This window comes from Rhagoletis zephyria, unplaced genomic scaffold, assembly GCF_001687245.7.
Source record: "Rhagoletis zephyria isolate East Lansing unplaced genomic scaffold, Rhagoletis_zephyria_1.1 Rzeph_scaffold_00104, whole genome shotgun sequence".
In the NCBI taxonomy this organism is placed as follows: Eukaryota; Metazoa; Arthropoda; class Insecta; order Diptera; family Tephritidae; genus Rhagoletis; species Rhagoletis zephyria.
The window spans coordinates 264,596-288,319 of NW_016157188.1; the positions used below are offsets into that span (position 1 = coordinate 264,596).

The following is a 23,724-nucleotide window of genomic DNA, read 5'->3' on the forward strand; positions in this document are numbered from 1 at the left end:
AATGCTTAGTTTTTATTCATAAGGACTTATCTTGTCTTATTCGTAACTCTTTTAAAAAAAATTTGTTTGAGTCAGACAAAAACGCTTATATTCGGTTTATTTAAACCTTAGTTATTATTTTAAAAAGGTGATTTTTTTTTTCTAATTATAAAAAAGTGCAGTTTTATCAGCATTACGTCCCTTCACCGCGAACGGTAAAGGCCCACATGACAGTTCGGGATAAAATTTTTACATCATAAAAACTGCACACTACGTCAATTATAAATAAACATTGGGGCGCCCGACTGGTATTCGAACCCGCGATTCGTAGTTTAAAACGCTAGCGCGCAGTGCTAATGCACCACTGTTGCGTAGTTAGAACGGCTACCCAATTTGCTATTTTTTCATATAATTCATTTAGCGAATACACACACACCCCCACCCATTCATGTAGCTAATGCGCAAACCGAAAGGAAATTTTTGTAAGAAAGTCCCATATTTGGCGAAATAGTGCATATTTTTTAATACATCTTAATTATTTCGAATTTATTTGATGAACTAGTACATAGTAGTAGTTTAACCTTGTTAAAAAAGTAAAAATATTTAAGTTTAAGCCCGTTCAAGCCATTTATTGCCTCCAACTATCCGCCATGCAGTGTGGAAATGAACAGAACGTTGTCATTAGGTTGAATCTCATAATCAAGCTCGCCCTACAAGCAAAGTAAATGCCAAATTAAATTTTAAACAACATAAGCGTAATATCCTCTTTAAAACATTTCTTACCAGTAGTTCCCAATCGGTATCGTTTACTAGCACCAAAATGCCGGGTCGCCTGCACATGGAAAGGGAATGTCAAGTATAATTTCCAATATTAGCAGTGAAGTTATACAAATAGATGTAAGTATGTACATAAGTTAATCCACATCCAAATAAAGTTCATAAGCTACACCTTCGGACATACACATATGTATACCAAACAAACGAGGCACTTACACTGAATCATCTTGAATGAATAATTCCGGCCGCTCTGTTAAAATGTTTGCGTGCATCCACTTAAGCAGCTTACGTATGGTCCCTTATAAAAGGAATTGTTATATTCCATGTAAAAATAGTATGTAATTATTGTTGTTAGCTTACATTTTTCATCGCCCTTCAATGTTACTTGCCGCCGCTTAATGTTTCCAAACAGCAACTCGGCGCCTGCACTAAGAGTTTACAAAATTATAAATATGTATATTATTGATTCCAGTAACTGTATAAAGAATTTAGACTGCTTACCTAAATTCTAAATATATTTTAAGATCATTATTGGACATGATTTTCAGTATATTAAGTTCACTTTTTCTTAAATATTAATTTTATTACAAAAACACGCCGCTCTTGGCATTTTACTTATTTGCCCAGCAGGTAAACAAAATCAGCTGGCTGCGGTTAATAGGTGCTTTTAATGCCAGTGTAGCGTATGGAATAAATCACAGTATAGAATAGGTTTGTTCGTCGAAAATCCAGCAAGAATTATCCAACACTCAAAATATCAGAGAGTAAGAAAAAATTCTCTCAAATTCTCTCTCATGTTGAGAAACTTGCAAATTTCTGCACGAACGCAAATTTGCAGGAATTTGCAAGTTTCGCTGCCAGCTGGCGTCCACGGTTGCATTTCAAACATAAAAAATTTTTATAGAATTTTTAAAATTCTTTCGGATGGCCAAAAACAGGATATACATGTATATTTCTTGTTGTTCTGACTTTCTTTGACATACATTTCAATTTCTTCATCGTACTAGCTGTCGGGTTTCTTAAATCGACTCTGGTTGCAATTGCATTCCGATTGCGAATACCATTTTTTTCAGCCGAATTAAGTTCAAATCATTGGAATTAACTAAATTAATTATATCAACAATTATTTACTTCCTTTTTTCATAAAAAAATCGCTCGTGTTTATAAATTTTTAAATTTAACGAACTAATTTATTCAAATTATTGTAGACAAAAATGCAACCATGCGCCACAACCACATGTTTTTCGTGTTTGCAAATTCTTGCTGGCAAAATTTTTTCCAGCAAGAATTTGCAACTTCTCTCCAAGAGAACTGTCACTTTGCTCTCACAATTTTTGAGTGTTGGATAATTTTTTGGTCTGCACGAACGCGATTTGGGCAAAAATCGTGATAATTCGTACAAATTCGTACAAATTTTTTGCTCGACGAACAAACCTAATAAATGATTTCTATGTTTTGAGAGACACTGGAAAGTTCTGCTGGCAGACACAGGTTAAATTAAAACAAATATTTAAACATTCTTTTATATATTATATTTTTTTCGACTATAAGCAATCCGAGTGGAAATTCCATCATTTAAGTATTACACTGATTGAATAGTAGTCCATGAAATTTTAACAGGAAATATTTTTTGGGAACAAGTAAAATTGAAAAGGCTGCTTTTATTTCGTTTTGTATTAAAGAAACCTTATGTTAGATATAAAATAATTTAGACGAACATATTAGTCTGCTAATTTGTAACTTTAATAATTATTCTAATACGTTTCATCAGCAACCGATTTATTGCTGCTTCTTAACCGTTTCTGCTGATTTAGCTGCACTTTCTGATGGTTCCAATTTAAAATCCACTGGCTTGTCATAGCCCATGATACGCACATAATGCTCAGGATCCTCAAACAGTGAGGGATCAACAAACAATGGTTTGTCATGCACTAAGAAGGAGGTAAACATACCAGGCACTTCAGGCACCTTAACATCGCTAGGCTTGAATTTCGTCTGAAAGTAAAAAATAATAACAAAAGTATTATCTTACAGAAATTTATATTACTACATACCTTTATCTGATAAAGGATAATTGAAATCGTTGTCGCCGTATATTCATCGGCTTGTGGATTGTAATGAATTTCAGTTACATACTTTTTTGTAACAAAGTGCAGTAAAAGCGGCGTTACAAATGTAAAGAAGCCGGCGAAACCGCATAGAAATACAGCCATTGGGGTGCCACCCATTTTCAAACCTTGTTCCATTAGAACCGGCTGTGCAGCCATTCCTGCCAAGCTTGTTGTAAGTGAAAACAACTTCACAGCTTTCATTCTTGGCGCTAAACTGCCATAGTAGACACGTATGTCACCTGACTCATTAGGACTGTTTGCTGCACTTGTGGTAGACGCATATAGACGATGCGGTTGTGCGACAAGTGTGAGTGCTGGTGCCTTGGAGCGGCTGAAAGTGGCCAAAAAGCGTCCATTTGTGCTGCTTCTTGTTGATGTCACACTATTGCAACCATGCCTTGCGATGGAAATTAGTGAACATCGACATGATAGAACTGTACGAACGAATATCATATTTAATTTATATACTTAACATTAGTTTTATTCAAAATTGTATTAAAAACTCTTTTCTATTTCCACGTATGACAACTGAAGGTGCAGTACCCGCAAGCCTATTGAATAATCGGCTGCCAAAAACAGCTGTTTATGTGGGCTGTCACATTGAAGGAAATTAACCCATGGCATATGCCATGAATATCTGAAATTAAGTAATTGATGTAGGAAAGCAATGATTTGGAAGTACTATAGCTGGTGATTTACCACTCCGCAGGTCCTGGGTTCAAGGCCTGGTCTAAGCAACATCGCAAAAGAATATAGAAAAAAAAAATTCTCAACGGCGGTCGCCCCTGTGCAGGCAATGGCAAACCTCCGTATGTATTTATGCCATGAAAAACAGTTTTTCATAAAAATACAATCGCCGTTCGGAGTCGGCTTATGTCACAAATCGAAGGAGAAGCTTGTTCAAACATTAGTATATATGAAAGCGCCAATCTATTATCTTAATAGAAATTAAACAAAAAACAAAATAAACAGTAAATAGTTTCCTTTTAGCGTATTTGCAGTAAGGGTAAACCTTTTTCGGACCGGGTTAAATTATTTATTGCCAGTTTTAATTAATACAACAGTAACCTATTGAAAGTAATAAAGCATTTCTAAAATTTAAAATGTATAGATAAAAGGAATTTAAGTAAATTTTTCATTAAGCAGCCTACCTAAGACACACTCCTTTCAAACTTAAGTTCCACAAAAGAAAACGTAGTAGAAAATTACAGCAACTCGGCAACACTACTTGGGGTATTTCAGTAGAGCTCCAACAAATTTGCTGTCAGTTTGTCAGACCCGGCTGCCGAAGCAGTAGAAAAATTGGGGAAAGTGTTGGAACGCGTTTAAGAAGAGTTCAATTTATTAACTTTATAAAAAGTAAATATTCACAAGTGTTCGAATTAAAATTCTTGTGCATGGATTAAATTACAAGCTGCGCAAGGAGTATACCCAGTGTGAAATCTAAAATGTGAGCTAACAAATTGTGTGAACGTGTGTGAATTTGGAAGGACGTAAAGTTAAAATCTAATTGGAGAAAATTTTCCTGTTGGATTTTTTTCACTCGCCTCCACATGTGAATTTTATCGATTACGTCGGCTAACAAGCACTCAAATAAAAAAAGCGCCGACGAAGTGCAAAAATGAGTAATGAAATCAGTTGTAAAAGAAAGACGTGAAATACATACATAGTATGTATAAAATAGCACATGGTTATAAACAAAATTAAATGTAGCATAGGAAATTACTTCCTGCTGTCCTCTAACTCAATTTGCTATTCGTTCTTCATATCCAATAAAGTAATTCTAGTAAAATTACAAATATACATACATACTTGCCTACTTGCGTGCATTAATTCATTTGTGCATATGCAGGTATTTACATATGTGTGTACGTTTGGATGTGCTTATATTAAGTGGGAATTTTTTTTATCATTCAAACATTTCTTTGAGGAGCCTAACCTCAGCTGTCGCAAAATTTTGATCTAAATCGCTGTTATTAGCTATTTATGTATGTGTGCACTTGCTACTTTAACAATACAGAAGGCGAGAGCAACAACAAAATTATGTTAAAAACAAACCGGATATTTCACTAAAGCTGAGCTTTAATAAAAATTAAGCATATTAACGGTGTAGACAGTAAAAGAGACGAATGCACGGATGATAAGAGTCGCATAAAAACATTTGTGCATATGTATGCATATACTTATTTACATTTGTAAACATATACCCATGTATTTATGTACATATTTATATTTTCCATACATACATATTTACTTAGTGAAAAGAAAACCCAAGTTGTTAAATTTTGCAAATTAACGCTAGTCAAATTTTATAGACGAATGGAGAGACACCAGTAGAAGAAATATGTATGTATATAATAGAGAAAAAAACCACCGTAACAAAGTAAAAATGAAAAAAATAAGTTTTGGAAAGCCCTAACTAAAATGCCAATAAATGAATCGAAGCAAATTTGCCGCAAATTTTGGTAGCTTATTTATCAGCTTTTGAATGGCCTCTCACCGTTTAATTTGTAGTATGTGTTCATAAAGCCACTTTCTTTTTTGCAAGCACTGTGGCTAAAGCATTTTCAAGCCATTATCAAAATACATACATACATACTTACGTAGCCTCGCAAGGGCTTTAGTGCGAGACAAAATAAACCAAAATTGCGATAACTTTACTCAACATTTATCAAATGTATGTATGTATACAGGGTGTCCCAGAAGTAACCTGCCAAACTTGAGGAGAAGGCAGGAGGGGTGGTGGACTCCCTGATAAGCAAACATTTTNATACTTAGTAAATTTTTTATGTAAAATACTTTCAGATAGTTGCTTCTCCATACTCAAATGCAATGTAGTTAAAATATATTAAGGAACCATTATAAAATTAGCACTATATTGCGATTTTTAACTTTTTGATATTTTCTTCCCCAACTTTGACTATCTCTGGTGAAAAAAAATGTACTGAGCTATAACTTTACATTACATAAAAAAATTCCTCATTTAATGAAGATTTTAGAAAGGTGCCACTTTTACTGTTTCGAATAGAAAAAAAAAGTTATAGCTGCTTTTGTGGGCAAAGGACTGAGACACGCTAGAATGTATTTAATAGATTTAAATTTAAGTTGCTCTTGTTACCGACCAATGACATGCTAAATAGTACAAAGGTACATTATTACCTGCTCCTGACATTATTTTAGGTTACTTACCGGGATTCGGACTAGAGTCAATAACAAGGGCTATATCTATCAATATTTTTTGTGAAGGATGGGTTCACGTGAAATAAAACATACATGAGTTGTTTGAAGAAAAATTTATTCGTTTATTGATAAAATATGCTCAAATTGGCGACCTTCTACTCTAATACAAGCTCGGCACCTTTTAAGAAAAGACGCTTTTAGAGATCTTAAACTCAATTGGGCTATCTCAGCAGCAGCTCCATTTATTTGTTCCCGCAAATGCTCTTCGTTTTGAATTGTTTTTGAATAAATTTTGTCCTTAAGACAGCCCCAGTAGAAAAAATCTAATGGATTCAAGTCTGGCGATCGAGCGGGCTACGTGATTGGCCCGTATCGTCCAATCCATCGGCGAGGATAAGTTTTGTCTAAATGAGCTCTTACTCCGTCATCCGTCATTTTACTGCCATAGTCTTCGCCGCAGGTTTAATGGTACATGTTCTAAAAGAGTTGGAAGCCTTTCCTGAAGGAACTTTAAATAACTGTGGGAGTTGAGCGTTGGCGGCAGTTCTACAGGTCCCAATATCTGACAATTAAAAATACCGCGATCTTATCTCATTTCGTGAGGATTGTCTATCTGCTAACTGTGAAGGTTATGTAAATTAAAATAACCATCACGTTTGTATGATGATTCATCGCTCCAAATTATTTTATTAAAAAAGTTGGGGTCTGAATCATACATTCGCAACATTTCACTGCAAAATCTAACCATAGACAGGTAATCTCTCTCTTGTAAAGCCTGAACACGTTGAATGTGGTAGGGATGGTATTTTAAAGCCTTGTGAACTGTAGTGTTTGGTATTCCAGTCCGTCTTTCCATCATTCTCCCTGAAGTCGATGGACCTAGTTCCACTTCCTCTAACACAATTTTAGCATCTACCGTTGCCGCCACGCCTTCCAGGTATGCGACCTTAAAAAAGTTAAAAATTATAGTTAAAAGAAGAATGGCTTCAAACAAGAAAGGTGTAAAAATCACTTACCTTCATATATTTCTCTATGGGTCCGGGCGAATACTTCACGGCCCGGATGCCGACGATTGGGGTATCGCTCTGCATAAAGTCTTTAAGCAGCTCTTGGATTACAGCAAGCTTCACCGTAAATTAGGTGAATATCCGCATATTCATGCGACGTATACTGCGTGTTCTCTGTCATAGTATAAATAACACAATGTTCGAAGGGTCCAATTCCACAAAATCCACTTTCATTATTTCCGGTAAGTAACACAAAATAATGTCAGGAGCAAGCAATAATGTACCTTTGTACTATTTAGCATGTCATTGGTCGGTAACAAGACCAACTTAAATTTAAATCTATTAAATACATTCTAGCGTGTCTCAGTCTTTTACCCACAAAAGCGGCTATAACGTTTTTTTTCTATTCGAAACAGTAAGAGTGGCACCTTTCTAAAATCTTTATTAAATGAGCATTTTTTTTTGTGTTATGTAAAGTTATAGCTCAGTACATTTGTTTTTCACCAGAGATAGTCAAAGTTGGGGAAGAAAATATCAAAAAGTTAAAAATCGCAATATAGTGCTAATTTTATAATGGTTCCTTAATATATTTTAACTACATTGCATTTGAGTATGGAGAAGCAACTATCTGAAAGTATTTTACATAAAAAATTTACTAAGTATATCCTTTTTTGTAGATGCAGTTAAAGAAAATACATGAAAAGGCACGATTTTTCTTTAATTCAAAAAAATTTAAATATTTCAAAAATGGTGACACTTTTACCTGAAAATTTTTTGTTTATCAGAGAGCTCACCACCCCACCTGCCTTCTCCTTAAGTTTGGCAGGTTACTTCTGGGACACCCTGTATATGTACATATCTAATACCTATTTTGTGTTTACATTTTAACTATGTATGTACATATTACCTATGTTCTAGGTAGGTATTAGTTTGACAAGGTAGGGAGCCATTAACATTTGTAATTTGAAATTTGTATTCTTTGAGAGAATTATTATTTAATGATAAAAATTATAATTGTGATAAAATGATTTATAGCTAACTTTCAATATTTTTTATCGGATTTTTAAAGAATATTTTCGGAACTTAAATTTTTTATTGTAATTTTTGGGTTAGCATTTTTCTGTTGGTATTAGTTTTTACACGTGGGTTTATTATTAAAACAAAATGTCTAAGGACCATTTTCTGAGGTATGTTTCAAAATTCATCTGCCCCTTAAACATAGGTAAGTAAATTTTGTTCTGAAAAAATTTGTTTGAAGGGCAGATAAATTTTAAAAACTAGGTGCTTACGAAAACGGCACTAAATATGTACATTAGACTGTCCCAAGAATGAATGGAAATTTTTTGTTTTTGCAAATTTTGACATGCATACCCTCTATATTTGTGCTTTTTAGCCCAAATAGCATATTTATAAAGTTTAATAGCCGTAGGATAACGATAACCCGTGCCGACTTTTAGTTAATACATAACTTGAATTAATCGTCGATGAAAATTTTGCAAATGCGAAAAATTCGATATGTTTCCCATATTTGAAGGCATTTCTAAGAAATCTACATCTTTAAATTTTTAATAGGATGACAGGAAAAAATAATAATTAAAGGAAAATATTCTTTGCAATTTTTATCCTTCAATATCCTTATATATATCTATAGGATTTAAAACAATCTAAAATTCTTCAAAATTTATCTAAAATTATATACCTTGAAGGATAATATTTTTAAATGACATGTTTGACATGTTCCAAAAGGATGCTTGAAAACGAAAGTTATAGTCGGCACGGTTTGTCGTGGTCCGAATTGCATAAAATTTAATTTGGATACAGCGGCCGCCATAACACAGACAGCGTGTCTTCCATATAAAAGAAAATTGCCGAACATACTTTGTATGGAAAAAACAATGCGAAAACCCGTAAAAAATCTTCTTAAAAACCGACTTTTTAGCAACTTGAAACTAGCACTTCATTATATGTATATACTACATTGAGCTATAAAGCTACATACCAAAGTATTTTCTAAAGATTCTCTTTAAAAAAGTTTTAAATTTTGGTGAAAATTTGGAGAATTTTTATAATTTTTGTACAAAGTTTGAAATATGATATTTCGGTGTTTGTTATATAAACAGCTAGTCTTTTATAAAAAAAAATAATAATAAACGTCAAGTAAGCAAAAAACCAATAGCCAAAAATGGTTTAAATATCGTACTCCCATTATTTTCTGGACAACTGTAGGTATGTATATGCAATTGACTCAAATGAAAAACAGAATTCTCGATAAGTAATCGAAACTTATCAAATCAGCGCCAGTAAAAATTAGTCATGGCTATACATATATAAGAGTAAATAAAAACCTAAACACAACATAATTGTGGTAAGATAAAACAGTTGGCAATTTTTATCGCGTTTTGTTTTGTTTCCTTGTATAGGTACCAAATAAAATATACAAAAATACCTAGTGGGGTTGTGATTGTGTGATTCAACTCGAAAAGTACTGATTGCACCTATTTGTCCTATGGCACAAAACTAAAACTGTATGTAGTTCAAATTGGTCAGATTGGTTGACAAAAAAAAAAACGTTATTATACGTTATATATTTTAATTAATTTAAATATATATAAAATTTTTTATTTCTAGTACATGTGGGCGCATAAAGAACCAATTTGCCCTAACAAACAGACTTCTTTGCATGCCAGTCTTTTCTTAATATGCTATACTTAATCGTTTGGAAAAGCCCGTACACACTGAAATTATTAAATTATAATTCAGTCCAACTTCAGTAAATTTATTGCGAATAAAAATTTTATATGCCAATCACACACTGTGCACAGTTCTGTCTGTGAGCATTAGCACACCGTGTACATACAGTCAGCTTCAAAAATATGCATACCCTTACGTTTTGACGATTTTATTTATTTATAATTTCCATAAAAATGTTTCCTATATTTTTTTGGAAAAATATAGTTCATTCAACAGCAAAAACCACAAGAATCATATTTTTTATTCAATACTAATAAAATTTCATCGAAATTTTCAATTTTTCTACTCGATTTTTTTGCGCATATAAAAATATATTTTGTTCATGCGTTATATGGAAGAAAATGCGCAACTCCCTCGACCAAAAAAAATTTCAAAATCCAACGGCAATTTTTAGCGACTTTAAACTACATACTCAAAATATGTTAACGAATGAAATATTGAAAATTTCTACTTACATGAATTTAAAAAAAAAAATGTATCCTTGTGAATTTTGATTTTTTTATAAAAATCTACATATTTTTCACGCTGACTGTATGTGTGCACGAATTTACTTACCTACTTGCTTTAACTGGCGGCAATTTTGATTACGGTGGCGTGTTCTCCGGCTGTGGCTTTTTTCGGTGAGCGATTATGATTTGACGTACATAGTTTCTATATATAATTTGTGTACTCTGCGTTATCGTTGCAAATATGAACAAATTTATTTACATATGTACGTGCATATGTTTGAATATACTTACATACATATCTACTATGATACTCTTTCGCCTGTCTTATAAATATTAATACATCTGTTAAATTACGGTTGATATTGTCGAATTTTTTAGTTTGTCCCATTTGCTTCCATATAACGAATACACACACTTTATTTTTATATGGACAAAAAATATTCTAAGAAATCAACCGTAATTCTTAGGCATTTAAAACTTGTACTTTGTTCTACTAGAATTCGATGGGCTATAAAACTGCATACTCAGAATCTTTCTAGGAAAGCTAATTAAAAAAGTTAGAAATTTTTACGAATGTTTGTTAGATTTTTTTTTAAATATTGCACAAAGTATGAAACTTGGATTTACACGGGTTTTGTTAAAGAATGAACTATATTTTTATATATGAAAATTACCAAAATTAAATATCAACAAAAATAATATGTTAAAACTTGTCAAAATGTGGTGCGGCTATAATTATTTCGACCACTATATATATGTATGTATGTATATATGCAAAAGATTTGTATTTATTTGTATTGCCTCTTTTGCATTTCCATTATGTTATTTATATAAATTAGATGCAAAAAGTTATGTTAACTAAAAATTACTTTTTCGTAGTTCAGGTTTTTAGTGTCTTCTTTTATTTGTATTCCTTTGCAGTATGCCAGCAAAAAAAGTTTACAATCTTTCTTTGTTTTGTAATTTAAAAAAAAATATATATATATACATATTTCTGTTCGCGCTTTATTTCGCCGCTTATTACTTTTCAAATAATTTGCATAGGATTTCATTTATCAATTTAACAGCCGGTTTCACCAGCAATTTAAATGGAAAATGATCTTTTCGTGAAATTGGCTGTAAATATTGTGCAGCCTTAAAAAAAAAAATTACTAAATCAACGATTACTTATATGAATATTTTAAAGCCCTGCTAGATCTTATTTTCACTTTTGACGCGCCCCTTAACCTCACCCAGTCTACGTCAGTTCCGTACGCTATAGTAATCACATCTCCTCTGTGGCGCACGAGACTCAGTGGGTGAATATGTAAATGCATACATACATTAGTGTGTAAAAATATGTACTTACATATGTATATTTAATTACATATAGAAATAAATTCGCGTAATGGTGGCACATACAAAAAAAAAATACAGTATTGCGCAAAATTCGAGCAATTCTGTAGTTCTGTAGTCGCATAATTAAGGTACGGTCAATATTGAATATCTAATACAAAATCTCTAGGAATTTTTAACTGTTCTGCTGTAAGCGCTCAGTAATTTTAGAAGGCTATTGAGAACCTGAGTTTTGAACACTGCAAGAGAACTTCGAACTTTGCAAAATGTTTTAAAGGGGGAAAAAAGTAATGGGCTGTTAAGTCAGCTCTGGTCGGCTCGTCGCTTCTTCGTTTTTTTTCAGAGTTTATTTATTTATTTTATTTTATTTATTTTTTTGTTTTATATATTTATTTGTTACAGTCTTACGACTTAAAAATACAAATATGATATACATGCGTACATATGTATGTATATGAATTGTGATGCTCTTATTAAAAAAATTTTCAATTATAAAATACATATGTACTAAATATTGGACCGCATGAATAAAAATTTCAGACCCTTCACTACAATTTATTTGTATAAATAGAGTAAGAGGTCTGAAATTCCAAGAAAAAAAATGTAAAAAAACTTGCGTTTCTTCCACCGAAATCACTAAATTTATTATATTTTGAGACTTTCGCAAAAATATTACGATTTACGTAATCCAGACCGATTTGAAAATACTTCCGTTGATAACATTTTTAAACATGTTTATGCAAGACCTTTTAAGCTTAAACTCTTCTATCTTCTATCATCTGAGTTGATTTTTTGAAAAATAAAAATAAAAACTATCTAATTTTATAAAAAAAAATAGATTTTTGGAGGTATTTTAAAATCGGTCCAGCTCACGTTAATCTTAATATTTTTCCGAAAAATTTTGCCGGCGGTCTTAAAACATAATAAATTCTAAAATTCCGTAGCAAAAATAGTACCAATTTTTTATATTTTTTTTTCTTGTATGGAAAGTAAGCACCCTAATGCATATAGGTAAATACTTACGTGGCATTGAGGCATCAAAAAACTCATAAAATAAGGTAGCCTAAAAGCCCAGTTCTGCATACTTAGCGTTGCATGAGAGTTGTCACGTAAGGAATCCGTTAAAGCAGAAACAGACGGCAGCGTTGATCCGGATCAACTCGGGAATTAACTGCAGCTGATCGGGATTAAGTCCGAGTTTATCCGGATCAACGCTGCCGCTTGTTTAAGGGTAACCCATTACACGCAAAGCTCATTTAACAGATTCCTTATGTGACAACTCTCATGTAACGTTAAGTATGCATAACTGAGCTACATATAAGAGAGCAGAGCCTGTTGGGGTAGTTTTCATAATGAAACAAGTGTGCGCGCTCAAAGGCTAATATGTAGGCGATACAGTGGGGAAAAAGAAAAGAGTGCGACACTATGGCAATGGGCAGCTGATTGGGTGTATCCGATACGGGTTTCGCTGAATGATTTCATTCATAAAAATCTGCAACGACTGGCAACGAAACAGCAACGGTTTCACAGACATCGTTGGGGATGGAGGGGTGTGGTAGGGTCGAAAAATGCGATACGCTGAATGTCAAATAAGCAACATATTTACAGACGTACATACTTATATACATAGAAAAGAATATTGCTACGAAGAATGCTGCAGCAAGAAAAATGTAAATGCTTTCGCTGCAGACACTGATGCCAGATATACAACTATTTACCTATGTATGTATGTATCTACTTATGTAACTGAATTTCGGTTGGATAAATCGATGATCTCAAAGATACGCCAGCAAACAAAGCGATGCATTTTAGATGCAAAAAACGCCATATCTGCTGCCTTTGCGTTTAGATTTCGCCAGCGTTTTTTTTCTTTTTTGAAGTGAAAGCTTGAGTGGCAAGCTGTGCGCTGAATGTGGGTGTAACACCCTTTGAACTCTTTCAGTGCGTACGTATGTATGTACACTCCCAAGGTCGCTTGGAGTAACAGCTTTGGCATCAATCGATTAAAATCATTGTTGGGTTTACTGCAGCAACAAAAGCAGTTATGGCTTTGTTTGCGGATGCGATGCCAAGTACCGTAGAGTGTGCGCTACGAGAGAGTAAGATATACATAGCTACTCATAGTCTGATGGCATTGAGCTCATGCAAACACACATGCCAATATAAAAGATTACATGGCGTGGGCGTATACACATTGGCAGTGCTACATAAAGTTCATGCAGATGTACAGTTGTCCACAAAATAATTGGAGTGCGATATTTTGATCAGTTTTGGCTATTTGTCTTTTGTTTATTTTATATTTTATTTTTATTTTATGGAAGTCTAGCTGTTTATATAACAAACACCATCTGAATTTACATTTCAAACTGTGTACAAAAATTATAAAAATTCTGCAAATTTCTACCAAAATTTCAAATTTTTTAAACAGAATCTTAGAAAAAATTTTGGTATGCAGTTTTGTAGCCCATTAATTCTAGTGCAAGTTTCAAGTCGGTAAAAAATCCCGTTGATTTTTGTGAATTTTTTTGGTCGAAGATGTGGCACGTTTTTTCCATACAAAGTGTGTTCGACATTTTTTTTTTGTATGGATGACACTGCCAGCAAAAAAAATTGCTAAAAATTAACGGGATTTTTATAAACAAGAAAACTATGTAAACATAAAATAAACAAAAGACAAATAGCCAAAAACTGATCAAACTATCGCACTCCTATTATTTTGTGGACACCTGTACATACAAATATCTACCACATGTGTGTGGAAATTTGGACTTCCTACAGATTATAAAGTTTGGTAAGCGGGCGTTTGTCGCAGGTTGTTTTAGGTATACATTGTAAATACGATATTCTTAAGCAATGGCCTTTAAAAAGCCAGACAAAAGTTACCAACGCCAAGGTTTTTTTTTCGGAGAATAAAGTAGAATGTGGTAGATATATGAATAAGCAAATATGTAATAATAAATACAAAAGATGGCAAAATTTTACACAGACTTTTGAAAGACAAAAGTGTTCACTTAACGGCAGTTGTTAATTCTGGCAACTACTTGTCTTCACAGCTCTTTTCTGTCTTTCGAAAAACTAATTGAAATATCTGCTCACGAGGAAGACAGGTATAAGCGTTTTTCTGTTTGTCTTGTAACAGTAATTTTTCTAAAAATTAAATAAAATTAAAAATAATCTTTTTAAAAGGAATAAAAACTGAAAACTCAAAGAAGATTGAATTAAAAAATAAAAAAATAAAATAAAAATAAAATGAGTTTCTAAAAGTTAAATAATTACTAAAAAACGAAAAGGAACTAAAAAAATAATAAACACTTCTTTAAAATAAAATAAAATTTAAAAAAGATATTTTTTTGCTTCCAATATCATCAAAAATTAAAAGGAAATTAAACTGAAAAGAAAAAATTTAATTAAAAAAAGATAAAAATAAAACAGTTTCCTAAAAGTGAATTGAAATGGAACAATAACAATAACATCTAAAAACTAAGAAAACAGAAAAATTTTAAATTTAAAAAAGAAGAGAAAATAAGACCTTAAAATTAAAACAATAAAATCTAAAAGCAAAATTATACAAGAAAAACGATTAGAAAAGAATAAATATTTTATTAAAAAAAAAAAAAAAATTAAAGTAATTAAATTAGGTTTTAAAAACGACATGAAATTAAAAAAAAAATTTCTAAACGACATCTGAAATTAAAAAATAAATTAAAAAAAGGATCCTAAAAATTATATGAAATTATTATTTTTTTTGTAAACAATAAAATCAAAAAGTTAAGAAAAAATTGATTGAAGAAAGAAAAATATTAAATTTATAACAAGAAGAAAAAAATAAGTTTCTAAAAATTAAATTATGAAAAAAAAGATTAGAAAAGAATAAACATTTTATTAAAAAAGAACAAATTAAAGTAAAAACAAAAAACAAGTGAAGTAAACCCCATGTTTTAAAAATTACGTGTAATTAAAAAAACATATTTTTCTGAACAAAATCCAAAATAAAATAAAAAATAAATTAAAAACAAGAAAATATAAAACAAGCTCCTAAAAAGTATATGAAATTAAATTTTTATTGTAAACAATAAAATCTTTAAATTAAAAAAAAAATTAATTAAAAAAGAAAAATATTACATTAAAAAAAAGAAAAAAAAATTTCTAAAAGTTAAATCAGTTAAAAAGGATAAACATTAAAAAAAAAATTCTTTAAACATAAAAATCTAAAATTAAAGAAAATTAGATTAAAAAACCGAAAAAATTAATTAATTTTTTTGAAAGAAATGAAATTAGAAAAAATTATTAAAGAAAAATGAAAATTTAATTTAAAAAGAAAATAACTACATAAAATTTGATTTTAAATGTTTTTTACATTATTTTACCACTTCTTATACTTTTGATAATGAATGAATGTAGATGCCATGTTGCACAAATTCATACCTATCCTTTTTTGATGATTTCGTACTAATTCAATAAGTTTTTTGTAGAAATCATGATATGTATATTGGGTTGCCTTTAGTGTTTTTTGCCTTTTTTATTTTGCTTTTTCTGGTCATATCTTGTGTTTTTGGATCATGAACGGTTGTGATTTTACATACATAACTGAAAACCAAATAAAAATAGATACTATCATTAGAATGAGCTATTTTTTAAATTTTAATAGATTTTTTATGATTTTATTGGCGACTTTTGAAAGACGAAGGTGTTTACTTAACGACAATCCATGATCCAACAACACAAGTTCTGACCAGATGAAGCTAAATAAAAAAGTAATCTTCTGCCTGGCTTTTGTAATATCGACGCCATGCTATATATGAAGACGAAACAAAAAGAGAAAAATAAAGTCGTTTTTGAGCGCATGTTTTTGCTAAACGATTTATTATTTTCGTACGTATTTTTGCAACCGGCTACCGCGGACCTAACTTAATTATACTTGATTTAAACATTTATTGAAAATCGCTTACAAATCACTTTCGATATCAAAACAAACACCCGCCAAAAAGAAAGAGTCGTAAAGAACCAATTAGAAATAGCTAAACTTCAAAACTATAAACGTCACATACGTTGTTATTAAATGCATTTGCGAATGGCTGCTTGTCAACCGATCAGATTTATATAATTTCCACTTTGCCCCCAAAAGTGTTTGAATGACGACAAAGTAAATGCAATTTGGTTTTATTAAACAATACACTTCTACGAATACAACACCAATTATTTGCAAAATCGATTGTTTTCCCATTAAGCCCCTTACTATTATTTTATTATTAATACTAATTGAAATAATAACAATAATAATTGAACTGTCATTAGATTGTCTAACTAATATTGCATTTTTTTTCTCTTTAATTTAATTGCAGAAATAACACGCAGCCGCCGTCAAATGACAATAAATTTTCTCTAGTAGTATCATCATTATTTGGAAGAATTTTTTTTTTTTTAGAAGAAAATTGCTTAAAGCACGCATTGTCGTATACGACCAATTCAGATAGAATAAGGAAAATTTTGTGAAAATCGTTAACAAAACGGCTGCATAATAACAAATACACAAGGTTCAACAAGTAACTACTTAGAACGTTCCAAAGAGTCACCCAGTCAATAAAAACTAAAAAAAAAAAAAACAAAAACAGATATCTAAATGATAAATATGGATATAAGCGTGACACCGAATTATTCATACATTTTCGATTTCGAAAATGATTTCATCCATCAACGCACACGCAAATGGATGGTGGAGAATTGGACTTGGGTGTTTTACTATTGTGGCATTTATATGTTGGTGATATTTGGCGGGCAGCATTTTATGCAAAATCGTCCCAGGTAAGTCGCGAATGCAAATTAAAATACTCAAAACGCACAAAAATTAATATTTTTTTTAGCTACTTAAATATTTAATGAGCGTTAATTAACACTATGTATGTACATATGTACTATAAATTAACAATAGTGAGTCGCTTAAATACTGCTGATTAATAAATATCTAAGTATGTTGTGTCTAGTAAAATTGAAGCAGTTCGATGACTTGCAAAAAGCCTAATTTTAATACTAAGTCATTTGAATTTATCCACCTTAATACAATAGTAAGTGAATATTCATATATGTATGTAAGTACATACATGCGTAGATTAGTGTGCGTCACCAAAAAAAGTTACAGTTTTACCACCAGAATCATAATTTTTTCTATATTTAAAATTTAAAATGCTAAGATTTATGTTAGCTAGACCGATTTGAAAATACCTCCCTAAAAACTAATTTTATTAATAAAAAAACTCGTATTTTTTCGAAAGATTTTCAAATTGGTCCAGCTGACTTAAATCTTAATATTTTTACGAAATATTTTGGTTCATATCTTAAAATATAATAAATTTTATATATCCGATGGAAAAACAGTACCGATTTTAATTTTTTGTATGGAGAGTGATGCACTCTAATTTACATACATATGTATATGCGGCGATAATGATTTATAAAAAGTTCTAATCTTATCCAAATTGCAAAAAAAAAGCAAATAAGCACACGTCTTAAAACATTTGTGAAAATCAGGGACCGAACATAACAGTTATTGATGAATACTGTCATTGAAAAATTCTCTGCGAAGGAAATGTTCTACAACTAAGTGATACACACCAATCGATTTCTATTTTCGCCGAGAATCAAATTTGAAAAAAGAAAATTTTATTTGCAATTTTTATGCAAAAATAAAAAAAAATAACAATTATTTTTAACTTTTATTTTATAAATCCAAAATAACAATTTTTTTGATTTTTATCTAAATAATCTGCAAGTAACAGTTATTTTTGATTTTTAAATTATGTGTCTTAGATAACATCGAAGACTTTTATTTATAAAAGTCATCAATGAAAATCAGGCAGTGACTTTTATTTTTAAAAGTCATCATATAAATCAACTTTTATTTTTTATGTCATATGTACGTATAAAAGTCATGTTTCATTTTTCGCAGTTAAGCAGGTGTTGGAGAACAAAAGTTTACTACGACTTATACAAATGACTTTAATAAGGTTGATTTAAAAAATAAAAGTCAGTGACTGATTTATATTGATGTATTTTAAATGTAAAAGCCACTGACTGATTTTATTTATGGCATTTATAAATAAAAGTCTTCGATAACTGTTATCTAAAACATATAATTTAAAAATCAAAAAAACTGTTATTTGCAATTAATTAGATAAAAATCCAAAAATAATTGTTATTTTGGATTTATAAAATGAAAATCAGAAATAACTATTATTTGAGGAGTAATTAAATAAAAGTCAAAAAATAACTGTTAAAGAGCGATTTTTTTAATAAAAGTTGTAACTTGGTTTTTGTTATTTTATGGCCTTTTAACAATTGTATTCAACAATGTTTATTGAGCTCGAGGCCGTTTTTAATGAAAAAAAAAGCAACGATAATTTACAAGGCTAACTTAGCAGTGCGTAGGCAACTGGCTGAGTCAGTGGGATCGTCGGTTCGAATCCTACTGAAAGAAGTCTGATGAGAAAAATGTGGTGATTTCCGAAATAGCTATTTCTACCAGTTTTTCAAATTGTTGTTGCTTTTCCAAAATAAGTTTTTCATTAAAAAGTCTCGAGCTCAATAAAAATTGTTGAATAAAAGTTGTAACTGAATTGAGAATATTAAAATTATTAATACAAAGCTATGGCCACTCTAATGTACATACATACATACATTTTCAGCTAATCTCTTTGCATTTATTTCGTATCAATAGATTTTTGAGATTTATTGCTTTAATTGTATTAAGATTATTGTAATTAGAATCAGGTTCTTCTATTGATTTAACTGCAGTCAGTGCTGATTTATCGCTAAAGCACTTCAACTAAATTGTACGTATGTATGTTTATGATTAACTGATAAGGGAACACTTTATCTTCTTTTTCCATTTATTTGGCACTACACCAGCTTGTTGGTGTAGACCGAGGAAACCACTTCGCCAATTGCCTCCATGTTTTGCTTAGATCCTCAATTTAATACGAAAAAAGTTTGGACAGAACCCAGCTGCACTTAGTCCTTTCAAAGTTGTTCGTGTTCGTTGGCACCCTACATGCGTGTTGATTTAATCATCACTCAAACATATGACATGTCTGATATATATTTGTTGTATTTTGCTACCCCTTTAACAGGACTATAATCCATTGAATTATTCCCTTAAAATACACCAGAACCTTATCATCTTTGTTCGATGTCGTATACGTTTTTGGTTTATACAAGAGGGCAGACATTTAAATTGAGAATGTTGAGCATTATCAGGATCTGAGGTCTTTATCGAATATAATGGGGAATTTTGTAATATGCATCGGTCTTCCAGTCCGAAGTATTTGTAATCTTAAAGGCCGTGGACTATGTGGTGGAATCTCATAAGGTCTGTACTCTCTTTAAGAGTGCTCATTGAATAGATGGGAGTAAGATAGTTGAAAGTCCAGTAGGCGAGATTGTTTGGAAGATTTTATTTATTCTGGTGCGGAAGTCTTACAAAAAGAGCTCCATTCCCTACTTTCATGCTGAACACTTCTTTTGACGGGTAGCACTTGTAGTATACCGAGAGATCGGAGGTCGAGTCCTCACGCAGCGGAATGTTTCTTATCTTTTTTTTGTTTGATTACATTTTCCTTTTAATTTTTTGATTTTATTGTTTTAAAAATAATTTTTTTTTATCTCATTTAATTTTTAGAAACTTAATTTAGTTGAATTTTTAGATTTAATTGTTTTAAAAAGAAAAATATTTATTTTTATTTCTTTTAATTTTTAGAAACTTAATGTTTTCATTTTTAAATTTAATTTATATTTTATTTTTTTATTTTATTGTTGTGTTTAATTTTTTAAGAAAATAATCTTATTTTATCTGTGGTTTGTTTTTTCTTTAATTTTTAAATTTCATTGAATTTCATTTAATTTTTGATACTTACTTTATTAATTTTTTTTCTTTTATAATTTAATGTTTTATATGTTTGATTTTTATTTATATTTCATATAATTTTTAGGAACTTAATATTTTTTTTTTATTTTCTTATTTTATTGTTGTTTATAATGTTTAAATTGTTGTTAATTTTTTATTTTTTTTTCATTAGATTTAAAAAATATATTTTTTTTCTGTGGTTATTTTTTTTAATTTTTAGATTTCATTAAATTTCATTTAATTTTTGAAACCTAATTAACTTATTTTTTCTTTTATGATGTAATGTTTTTTTGTTTAATTTTTAGATATTATTGTTTTAGAAAGAAAACTATATTTTTTTAAATTTTTTTTTTATTTAATTTTCTTTTCATTTTTAGTTTTTATTGCTTTAAAAAGAAAAATAAATATTTTATTTAATTTTTGAAAACTTATTGGTAAAGGGCAAACAGAACAAGTAAGAAAGTCTAAGTTCGGGCGGAGCCGAACATTAAATACCCGGCGCAAGTATTAAATATATGTTTTCCACCTTCCCGAAAGCTGCCGCTACTGATAAGCCGGGGTGTATAAATTTNCCGCTTAATCGATTTCTCTTTTCATTCTGATCATTTATGTATACATTTGTCTATATCTATCTCGATTCGTTTTGCCTGTTACAAACAACCGTTATGTGAACAAAGTTATAATACCCTTGTGCACAAGTGCGCTCGGGTATAAAAACGCTAAGACATCCTCGTTCGGAGATCTTGTAATTAGCCCTTCAAATTACAGAACAGAGCTTTCAATGTAGTTGCCAAAATTGACAATTATGTTACGAAAGACTTTTAGTGAGTTGAAAGACAATTGTCAGAATTGCCTTCTAAAAGGAAATGTAATGGACGGCATGTTTTCTGCACGCGTTGTTTCGTGCCTGCCCTAGGAAAAAAGAACAAAAAGCTCGGGAAATTCGCAAAGTCACTATGTTATCAAACAGCCCTCGTATCTATCAAAGGTTTGTATACCGTGAACACATTTTTCTGCATTTTTAATTCTTAATCGCTCAAGTCTCCTTGACACCTCGAAATTATTTAATAAATTAAACGTTTTTAATATACATTTAATAATTGATAAAGACAATTAAATAACCAATATCAATACCAATATAATCAATATAAATTAATTTGCAAGAAATTGCCATCATTAAAGTACCTTCATCGAGTATAAAAATAGTTTTATGTAACTTCTGACAACCATTCTCGCTCAAGTAACCATTCGAAAGTGTTGCAAGTTATCAAAAAAAAAAAACAGAAACAACTATGCTTTTCGTAATGGAAAATGTTAAATCGGGAATATCAGCTTTTCGCTTTCACGACATTACCTGGCGCTATGTCGGACAAACGCCACCCTCGACACGTTACCGCTACATTTACTATCTGTATTCACTGATTTTGAATATAATCGTGACCTTTGGTTACCCAACACATTTGATGATTGGACTCATCCAAAGTGAAAGCAAAGCCGACATATTCAAAAATATCACCATTAATCTAACCTGTTTGGGATGCAGCATCAAAACACTCGCATTTTGGTGGCGTCTAGCCGATGTACGAAAGATCTATGCTTTAATTCAGAGGCTCGATCAACAAATCATCCATTCAGATGATGTGCAATTCTATAATTCAAATGCATTTCGGCGTACAAAGCAAGTGCTGTATTTCGATGTTTGCGTGGGTCTTGGCGCTTCGATCGCCTCTGAGGTTGCTACGCTGATCGCTGGCGTTTTAGGGAACTGGCGGCTCATGTATCCGGCATATTTTCCATTCGACTACGAACGCAGCGTGCTAGGCTACATAGCTGCACATTTCTATCAGTGTTTTGGCGTAACTGTACAGATTTTTCAAAATATAATCAATGACTCATATCCACCAATGGCGCTCGCTATGTTGGCGGTGCAGGTGCGTTTGCTAAATATGCGCTTGGTACGAATTGGTCAGCGTAGGAAAAGAGCCTCAGTAAGGGAAACAAATGATGCGGAGCTCTTGCAATGTGTTGAAGATTACAAGGCTTTACTGGAGTAGGTGAACTGCATACATACATACATATATTACTCGCTTAAAATTTTTTTTTAATTCCAGCTTTCGTGCGGCAATTCAACGCATCGCTTCTATCGGCACTTTCGTGCAAATCTTGGTAACCGCCATCAATATGGGCGTAGTCATAGTTTATTTGATCTTCTATGTAAATGATATATTTTCATATGTCTACTATTTATTGTTTTTGGTAGCAATGCCATTGGAAATATTTCCACATTGTTACTATGGTACGGTCGTTGAAATGGAATTCAGACAGCTGACCTATGCCATCTTCTCATGCAACTGGTTGGATCAAAGTGCTGCTTTCAAGAAGAATCTACTTATTTTCGGCGAGCAATCGCTGCGTAAACAAATTGTTATTGCAGGTGGTATGTTTGCAGTTAATTTGGATACATTTTTTGCTACGCTTAAAGGGGCATATTCGCTTTTTGCATTGGTGTTCCAAATGAAGTAAAGGCTATGGAAGTTTAAGTGCAAAGTCAACATGAATAGCAAGAAAGCTAAATACTATGAATTTTCTAAGAATTACTTATCAATTACACAGGCCAAAAAAAAATGTTTTTGATAGACTTTTTTGTGCTGATTGCGAATCCGTCAGTATACAATTGCAAATATTGCAAAAGACACGATTTTCTCAAAATCTGGAGCTGATAGAAACTTTATACTTACGGATTCCTCATCAGCACTCTATAAAAACAGCTTTAACATTTGCCACGTAAAAACCAGTGTTGCCCTGTGTTATTTATTTGATCAATAGATTGGACAACATGGAAGAATACAAGCCATATCTACATAGACTCTGTTTGTAGCGCTGGAGTCGAGGTATTTGCAAAAGCCCAATGTATGTTTGTATCTTATTTTCAGAATAGATGTTAGTTATATATGAATAATTATCTGTGCTTACATAATAAATTTTGAACAAATAAATATTATCCGCTAGATGACGCTAGAGTCGGCTTAATTAAAGAAGTTGTATTTAAATATTAAATATAAAGGTAAAATAATATTTTGAGCATGAAAATTTTTTAAAAACTAAGCGAATCTTATATAGAAGCGGAGAACCCCGTTTATAGAGCGAGGTTATATGGGATACTAGCTTTTACCAGCAGCGTGAGGTTAGGGTTTAACGTTATGATTGTCTTGACCTGGTACTCATGCTAACTGGATCTT

The 23,724-nt window shown here is 31.3% G+C and overlaps 4 protein-coding genes across 5 annotated transcripts in view; 2 read left to right on the forward strand and 2 right to left on the reverse strand.

Moving 5' to 3' along the window:
- Positions 1-494: 494 nt before the first annotated feature.
- On the reverse strand, positions 495-1,406 carry Urm1 (Ubiquitin-related modifier 1). Its single transcript, XM_017633454.1, has 5 exons — positions 1,258-1,406; positions 1,117-1,184; positions 973-1,054; positions 763-811; positions 495-689 (listed from the first exon to the last, which is right to left on the reverse strand). Exons 1-5 carry the CDS (start codon positions 1,293-1,295, stop codon positions 621-623), a joined length of 306 nt encoding a protein of 101 aa, XP_017488943.1. The 5' UTR covers positions 1,296-1,406; the 3' UTR covers positions 495-620.
- Positions 1,407-2,303: 897 nt separating this feature from the next.
- Positions 2,304-3,428, reverse strand: LOC108377203 (transmembrane protein 70 homolog, mitochondrial). The gene is made up of 2 exons (XM_017633465.1): positions 2,811-3,428; positions 2,304-2,751 (listed from the first exon to the last, which is right to left on the reverse strand). Exons 1-2 carry the CDS (start codon positions 3,318-3,320, stop codon positions 2,536-2,538), a joined length of 726 nt encoding a protein of 241 aa, XP_017488954.1. The 5' UTR covers positions 3,321-3,428; the 3' UTR covers positions 2,304-2,535.
- A 700-nt stretch (positions 3,429-4,128) lies between these two features.
- The window catches only part of Baldspot (elongation of very long chain fatty acids protein baldspot), a 79,654-nt gene continuing 60,058 nt past the window's right edge, over positions 4,129-23,724 (forward strand). Inside the window, exons 1-2 of one of the 2 annotated variants that reach the window (XM_017633353.1) lie at positions 4,129-4,317; positions 16,932-17,391. In XM_017633353.1, coding sequence (XP_017488842.1) covers positions 17,210-17,391 — 182 coding nt within the window. In that variant the 5' untranslated portion in view covers positions 4,129-4,317; positions 16,932-17,209. The remainder of the gene's footprint in view (positions 4,318-16,931; positions 17,392-23,724) is intronic. The other variant, XM_017633360.1, reaches the window with a different exon arrangement.
- Positions 21,734-23,086, forward strand: LOC108377076 (odorant receptor 33b-like). Its single transcript, XM_017633344.1, has 2 exons — positions 21,734-22,535; positions 22,597-23,086. The coding sequence occupies exons 1-2, from the start codon at positions 21,778-21,780 to the stop codon at positions 23,006-23,008; spliced, it is 1,170 nt and encodes a 389-aa protein (XP_017488833.1). The 5' UTR covers positions 21,734-21,777; the 3' UTR covers positions 23,009-23,086.